Raw genomic sequence first — 8,251 nt, 5'->3', positions numbered from 1 at the left:
GTAAAGATCATTCAAATCAAAATGAAAAAGCAATATGATATGTGGTAAATTAAAAAAAAACAGATACATATTCCACACTGTGACAACACGGTCAGGACTGTTTCAGGTGGCTTTATTTCCAAACTGGTCCAGCTGGTTTTTGTTTTCAGTTGGTGGTGAGTGGATCCAAAGACAGCAGTTTCTTAACCTCCATGCTGCAGCCTTAGCACCATCCCTGGATACAAGACAGTGGTTTTAGAGACAATTAACAATTATAATAAAATCATTTTATTTTGAAAATGAAACTGATGCAAGCATTTGATTTTATAGTTATTAAACCATTGTATCAAGAAAAAAAAAAAAATCGAATCCACAAAGCCATGACTTCAAGACTTCATCAAAAACAAAGATGCAACCAAAGGTAAATGATGGAGTCATGGCATTTTATAAAATAGCAATTGATAAGAGATACTGCAAGAGGGAAGAGAACGTCAGTGTGAATACAGTTCTCTTACTTTGAAAAGTAGATTCAAGATCAACACTTACCTGTGTTATGTAATCGTGAGGACAACCTAAATGGAATCAGATGACAAAGTACAGCAGTGAATATTTGGAGCAGTTTAATGCACTGAGTTTTGTTACTCAGGCCTGACTCACTACATTTCTGCACAGCCTGCACCGCTTTTTTAAATGTTTTCATGTATTGAATCCTAATTGGAGAGGGAAAGTATCCATTTACAAAACAGGAGACAGCATTTTCATGTTTTGCTTTGATTTAAATATTTTGTCCTCAAATTTAAATAAGTACCCGCAAGTTATCTACAATTGAAGATCTGTGCTGTTCCTAAATTACCAACATGTTAGCTGTTCACTAACAGCTTATGGTTTGGGATTCCCTCTTGTCTGATTTCTTCTCCTTCTTCATCCTGATTAAAAACCATCTACATACATGGTGCAGGAGCTTAGTGAATCAGCTAGTGGATGGTTAGCAGACATGACATGTTAACAGACTATAAAGAGGCTGCATGGTCCTGATTCCATCCCATTTAGACTTGGTAAAACTTTGTGAACCTATTCTGTTTCTGGTGTGTTGTGGTATGTGTTAAGTAAGGAGCTGAGTTATACTTACAGGCCTGGAAATTTATGATTCCATTACTGCAGCGACCCAGAGCACGATAAGGCCTCCACCAGTTATCCACTTGAGTACAGTCAAAACGCATACTCTGTCCTTCCTTTACATACCGAACTTGAGGAAGTGTTTTTAACCAATAATACTGAGAGGTGTCCACAGTACAGAAAGTCTCTGCACCAAAGGAACAGAAAATAAGTTTGTTAAGCTGTTTTTCTTCAGGTAACCTGTTTGATCTTTGAGGTTAAAAAATAAATAGTCGTACTGATTTGCTCGTACCTTTGCAAGTGGGTAGTTTTGACCAAGAGCCATCGCTGTAACACGCCACTTGTGCTCCACCCACTCGTTCATAATCTTCATCGCATTTGTATTTCAAAGACATTCTTTCAATTTTCATAACAGCACCGTTTATGAGTGTGGGGATTTCTCCACATCTGTCAACTGAAATGAAACGAAAAACGGTTTTGCAATTGAAAGTCAGTTTTTCTGAAAACAAATACAAACATTTGAACTTGTCACAGTAGATTTTATTTGTATCAGTGGGCAATAGCACTAGCAGTTGTGAAGACACAATTGAATGAAATGAATTCCATGTAATCAGCCTGTTATTTTACCCAGCTCTTTATTGAGCCAAGCTGACTGCAGAGCAGATTTTGACCCTGGCTCTCCCCCAAACCACTCAGTGAGTCTAAATACTGAATTGTTACAGATTTTTTCCCAAATACGTCTTGTCACACCCTGGAAAACAGTGAAAGATTTTAATTTGCTGTGGTATTGAATGACGAATGTAATGTAAAATGAGCAATACATGTTATGAATTACTTGGTAGGAATGGAGATCCAATCACACTGGAACCTGAGCCAGAGCCAGTAGAAACTCCTGTAAGATACAGATCAGATGAAGGTAAGTATAGATACCTGAGTTAGTATCAAACTGCAAAGTTCTTCAGTTTGCAATTCTTCCTGGTAAGAACTGTCGATGTAATGATTTTCCCCTCAATGCTTTTTTTAATCAAAGATGAAATAGACTGTCCTTGCTAAAGGAATGAAGAATTTAACTCGCAGTGACCCTGAAATTCAGAATATTGTCCTTATCTACAACATTGATATCCAGTAAAGGTGAATAACCTACCTCCACCTCTTCCACCCGCAGGTTGTCCCCCACCAGCGTTACCTGTTCCCCCCACTCCAGATGTACCAGCACCAGGTCCAGCACCTGGTCTGGTTCCTCCCTCTAGGGAAAAGATAGATAGAAAGATCTTACTATATCTTACCAGAAGTAAGCAATCACTGTGTAACATTACACTAATTTAACATATAGTAAAGCACAGCACATAAAGGGACTGTAATTATTATAATCAACTGTTTGAAATCATTAGATTGCATGTTGATGGAAATTGGCTTTTTATTGTTTTTTAAACTCATATTTGCTGTAATGAATGGCTGAATACATGATTCAATTCACTCGTATTGATCAGAAAAGAGATGCTCAGTCTTACCTGAGTTGGTCCTATCTGTTACAGGTGGCTTTGGTTCTGAAAGGAATGTATCACAATAATACAATAATCAATAATAATCAATATACTTTCAAAGGGTAAGGGTTTGACATTTAATGTAGTAAGTGTGTATTCTGAAGGTATTTCCAGAAAGGTGTGTATCTTAACTACAAGAGTTTGTTTAAGAAATGTTGTTCATCCATTCCTGGAAAAATAGCATTTATACCTAAAGTTTATCACTCAAAAGCTCTAAAATATAGAGTATCTGCTCTGTCAAAGTGTTATCAAGTGTTATCTCCTTACCTGCTGTCCTGTAAACAGAACCATCATTTGTTTCATTTGTGAGAGAAATTGCTCATTTAAATGGTAGATATCTGATTTTTGAGCAAAACTCATTCCTCCACCATGAGTGAAACGTCTGTGGTGGATTATCTTTCTTTTGCCATCAGTTCTATAACTTTTAATCCTAAAAGTGTTGTTAACATATCTTCACCACATTGTGCACTAACCGCATGGTTGGCCTGTGGTCCAGTTACCAGCTATGCAGTAGAGGACTGTTTGTGTGTCTGCTGTTCCTTCTACAGCATACCCCTCTTCACATTCATACCATACTTCCGCATCTTCAGCAAACAGGTCCTGGTATCCTTGACGAATGATTACTGCATGGGGGATTTTGGGGGGTTCATCACATGCATAACTACTTTCTGTAAATAAGCAAATAAATCATATGTAAGGATAGGTAGAGGTGCCCAGATGGATGGCTACTTGGTAACATTGGTTATTCACTGAGAACTCAAAACTTTGCAGTTGACTCCGACAGTAAACATTTGTCACACTGCCAGCCAGAGGGCGGAGTGTGGAACAAACATGGCTGCCACAGAAAAATGTTACAATTCTTTTCATCAATGCTGTTGTCATTCGAATGTAAACATTCAAACATTATTAATCTGGTTATTTTTCCAATTTACTAGAGCAACACATCTCACAGACTTACTCTCACAGATTAGAATTGATGTCCATGTTCCATTTTTACATTCAGCTGTGGCACTGTTGTTTTTGACTTCATATCCATTGTCACACGTAATCCTAATTTTTTCTGTTTCCTTATACCAGCCATTAGGGTTTTGTGTGTATTTTGCATTGGGGATACTTGGCGGGAGGCAGGATTTTTCATCTGAGAAACACAAAGAGATTAAAACCACAGTGTGACACATCTTGAACCACAATTTTCATATCACAACCTTTTATGTCCTTATGAACTCTTAGTTCATTTTATGAACTCTCTGACAATTAATATGTCTACAATCTTTGCATAAATATTAAAAAATGTGTCTGTTGTCAGCAAGGATTGATTACTGCCACAGTTATCTTAAGTTACTCACTCATAACTTGCTCTTTAAAGGTTAATGGAGCATCTGGGCACCATAGAAGGCATAAGTTTGTTTTTAAGTTTGAAAGTTAGAGCAACGTTCTCGTTGATCTCTGTCTGCTTTTGGCTGGAAAAAAAAAAGCTCCAAGGGAAATACTATGCGGTAAAATGTTGAAGTTATTTTGCAGCCCCTGCTGGTAGTTTGTGTACAGCAGTTTTAGTTAATTCATCACTTGCTGTCCACTTCCTGATGAAATCCCTCCTCTCAACCCAGAGGCTGACATACTGCTCCTGTTGGGAAGAGACATCCTACAAGTACATAAAGGAAACAGATCAACGGTCCACATGGTGCCCCATTTCCTCAAAAGTTGGACTTGGGTGGGTCGTTGTTGGTGATGTGTCCCTCAGGGTGCACACAGACCAAGTGGACACGTTTAAGACTTCCATCCTTGAAAATGGCCGTGCAATTTAACTCACATCCTGGCAAGTTGAGACATTTCACATGAGACATTTCCCTGTGCTTCTCTCATCAAAGACCTCACGGTGCCGGGCAACAGAATGGTGTAGTACTCCTCACAGGACCCGACCTCAACAATAGTCTGCTAGGTGCGTTAAAGCAATATTCCACTTAGTTTTAACATGGGGGTTATTCAGCACTTGACCGCCATGAAAACCAGAATATAAACTACTCACCAAGATCAGATGCAAAATATGCTCACACTCCATTTTTACCAAGATACAACTGTGGGTTTAGACACTTATTAGGGAAAGAGAATATATTTAAGTACTTTGATTCCATGTCGGGATCTTTTTCAAGATAAAATGTAAGTATTCTTTAAATCCTGCAGGTTTTTTTTCCTCTTCACTTTAATGCTTCACATAGTGAAAGATAAATGACGCTGTTCTTTAGCAGAATACAATAAGTTTGGATCAAGCGGACTTGAAACATTTAAAAAAATATATGGCCAGTAAGGATTCAAGGTTTTCCAGAACAGTGTATAGAAGTCAAATCAACAAAAAAATAAAAAGATGACACTCTTAGAATGGAAAGGACATCTGCTGCCTTTCTTCCTATTCAAATAAACCAAAAGAGATATTTGTGAAACACTTACCTATACACTGTGGTTTATGTGACCATTTGCCATTTTGACATGTGCTTGTTGCCCACCAGCCCTCCACTGCTGGTTTATGTCCATTATCACAGGCATAAGTGAGGTCTGTTCCATGTGAATAGGTCACTTGCACAGGGACAAAAAAACCACCATCCAGTCTGGGTGCATTACAGGGCTCTGTCTCACTTTGCGCTGAAATAAAATGATAAGCAATAGAATATTAAACATGCTTTTTTGGAAAATTAAAATGGTTCTATTGAATCACATAACAGAATTCAACGATCTTACCATTTACTGCTCCAGGAAACCAAATCAGAAGAACAAAACAGAGGCATCTGAAGCACATCTTGTCAGGCATTAAATCATCACACGGCAAAGCAGAGCTTATGACCTACTTCAGATCAGGACCAGTTAATCATTGTTGAGGGCCTTTCCCAAAAATGTTGAATGTGGAGTAAACACTCCAGTGTGTTATTGACATGCTGCTGCTCAGTAGGCAACACACATAAAATGCAATAGGCAAATAGACACACACACACACACACAGAAAGAGAGAAGGGGAGAGAGATGCACGTACTTTCGAAGTTACAGTAATTTTATTTTCCTCTTTTATGTATACTGAATTCAGTGCTTCATATTAGATAACACCTCACTATACAATGGTGCTTTCAGCACTTGATCAAATTACTTTACAAATGTAAGTAGTTATTATCATTGCTAAATGAGAAAGAACAAATTTGAAATAACGTGTTTAAATGAGGTTCTTAACAATCCTATGATGTTGTATTGCATCACAGGTCAAAGTTGTGTATGATGGTTGCTTCCCTGACCTCAGATGATACTCTACATTAGGTTTATACATTTGGTGCCTCATTAAGTATTTAATGTTTTAGGCTCAACACAGTTTTTGTATGTTTTAGGGTGATTGCCTACTTTGGGACACATTGAACTATAAACCTTGAACATATGAGAGAGTTACTGATATTCCAGTAAACACTGCAGTGTTCATCCCATGTTTGTTAACTTGTTCAAGAAATGCCCGCGACAATGATTAACTTGTCCCTACCTTCGAATACAGACACGCCATTAGTCATACAACTCTCTCTACAAAAATCTATTTGATTGCTTAGAGTCCACATATTTCAAAATGATTTCCTGCACTGATGGGATCAGAGGTCATGATTTTGAAATACCAAACTATGGTCAAGTCAAAGGACAGACTATAGACATTAAGATCAAATTCAATAAAAAATATACATAATTATAGAACTAAAAATAAATATTAGCAGTTCCATACTGGTGATTACTTCTTTGATATACTGTAGTCTACGTCTTGGAGACTGTCTGTCTCTGATTGCCATCTGCTGGATCCTTATATGCTCAGCATTGTTGTATTCAGTCCTGTTCACAGATTACTGGACATTTCAGTGCAGCACATCTACCAGCTCTCTGGCATTGCTATCACGAGTACATCTGAAGGAGAGAAGCCACATATAGTAAAGATGTCATGAGATTTTACTTCCACAGTTTCTCCAAAGTCTTGTCACAGAAGTCACCTCTAAAAGCAGCCTTATCCTCTCAGAATTGTAAATAGTGCACTATCTGAGTGTAAATATGACACTATCTTGGCCTTCCACACTGACTGTTGTTAGGACAGATAGACTCTATGCTTTGCATGTTTCTCCTCATCTCTCATCTGCAAGGGACGTCCTTTGCTGTACAGATGGGCTGCATATCAATACACACAAGATTTATAACGTTTTATTCTCTCTTCCTCATGTGTACTGACATGAATGCAAATGGTCGGGGAGAGCAATGTGAAGAAATCTTCTTATCCACCTCTGTACTAAGACATGTGCATGAAAGGTATAGCTACAAGTTTTTTGAAGACCCAAATTGAATCCAATAATCACATCTGTTGAGGTTGCTGATGAAAATAATTGCTCTCCTTGTATTCCTCCATGAAATGTCACTGGCAGGAAATGATGCTGGAAAACTAGAAATACTGTATGTAATTGTTTTGCATGAGTTTACACTGTATAAAGCACATTATACAACAGTTAGTTCCGGTCGAGTAATTTGATTGAGGCATTCCATGAATGCTGATATACAGTGTAACAGCACTGGGACGTTTTACTGTATGTATCACTCCACTTCACAGGTGCGTCCACACGTAGAGTTTTTTTGTGTGGAAAAAGCGCTGCCTGGAGCGCTTCTTGTGAGGAGAAATAAAAAGTGGATCACGGCAACGTCATCTGACGTTAGCTGTAGCTGGCTAGCTAACCAGCTGGTTAGCACTTCTAGCAGACAACACAGTGTTGTGCAACAAACAAAACTCTAACTTCATTCGCACCTAGTAGAGCCAGTGCAAATGGACACATTTGACCTTAACTAAGAACGGTCGGCAGCAGAGGAAGATTGAGAAGAAGTAAGCTGAAATCGTCTGTGCTAACCTCAAAGTAGCTATCGTTAGCTAGCCTGCAGCCGGGAAACCTGATGTTTAGCTGTTGCTTGGCAACACTGGGCAGCAGAATCCTGAGGGAACTGTTTTTGTTGGTGGAGACGAATAAAATACAAAAATCACCTGTTGTCTCAAATTACCATTACTTGATGAATAGCTTTGTGTTTACAACTGTTGTAGCCTACTGTATATCAGCACGGCTGTGATTATCTTCGGCACTCGGCCGAATCACAGGCAGCGGAATCACAGCCGTACTGATATTCAGTACAACAGCACTCCCTCTTGTGTGATATTGCTTTATCATTTCATGTATAACAAGGTATAACAAGATTAGTAGTTTCTGTGTATCAGAAAGCCTAGAATTGAATTATTTTGATTGCTGCAATATTGTCTCTTGTAGACTTACACACTTAGGCTAACGTATTCTGTCTCACTGCCTTGTCCATGTCCTTTGAAGATAAGTGAAGTGTGACAAGCCTAGCAGGTCTTTTTTCTGATTCCTTTGATAAAGAAAAGGCAAGGGAAGAGAGAGAATGTGTATATGTGATATGTGACATTAGTATCTTGTGGGGTCCAAATATTCCTACAAGAGCTGAATAGAAAATCTGGAAAAGTGGTCACTTTTGGCAGATGGTTTTCTAGGCCTCATTAGAAATGTCTAGCTTGGGGTTAGAGTAATGGAAAGCATTACAGTTAGGTTAAAGGG

At 38.4% G+C, this 8,251-nt stretch overlaps 2 protein-coding genes across 2 annotated transcripts in view; both read right to left on the bottom strand.

Annotated features, from left to right (window-relative positions):
• The window catches only part of cdc73 (cell division cycle 73, Paf1/RNA polymerase II complex component, homolog (S. cerevisiae)), a 103,030-nt gene that overhangs the window by 59,739 nt on the left and 35,040 nt on the right, over positions 1-8,251 (bottom strand). The gene's annotated exons all lie outside the window — the stretch shown is intronic.
• On the bottom strand, positions 103-5,508 carry LOC139926113 (complement factor H-like). Its single transcript, XM_078287633.1, has 11 exons — positions 5,373-5,508; positions 5,085-5,276; positions 3,598-3,777; positions 3,113-3,307; positions 2,607-2,642; positions 2,240-2,341; positions 1,931-1,987; positions 1,388-1,549; positions 1,109-1,282; positions 526-551; positions 103-214 (listed from the first exon to the last, which is right to left on the bottom strand). Exons 1-11 carry the CDS (start codon positions 5,440-5,442, stop codon positions 203-205), a joined length of 1,206 nt encoding a protein of 401 aa, XP_078143759.1. The 5' UTR covers positions 5,443-5,508; the 3' UTR covers positions 103-202.

The sequence above is a fragment of the Centroberyx gerrardi genome, chromosome 13 (genome assembly GCF_048128805.1).
Source record: "Centroberyx gerrardi isolate f3 chromosome 13, fCenGer3.hap1.cur.20231027, whole genome shotgun sequence".
In the NCBI taxonomy this organism is placed as follows: Eukaryota; Metazoa; Chordata; class Actinopteri; order Beryciformes; family Berycidae; genus Centroberyx; species Centroberyx gerrardi.
Note: the sequence above shows the minus strand (reverse complement) of the source record. Positions and strands in the feature narration are given on the sequence as shown.

Coding starts and splice junctions, on each gene's coding strand:
- LOC139926113 (XM_078287633.1), bottom strand. CDS start 5,442: ATGCCTGACAAGATGTGCTTCAGATGCCTCTGTTTTGTTCTTCTGATT. Junction 5,277..5,372: donor GTTTCCTGGAGCAGTAAATG/GTAAGATCGTTG, acceptor ATTTTATTTCAG/CGCAAAGTGAGACAGAGCCC. Junction 3,308..3,597: donor ATCAATTCTAATCTGTGAGA/GTAAGTCTGTGA, acceptor GCTTATTTACAG/AAAGTAGTTATGCATGTGAT.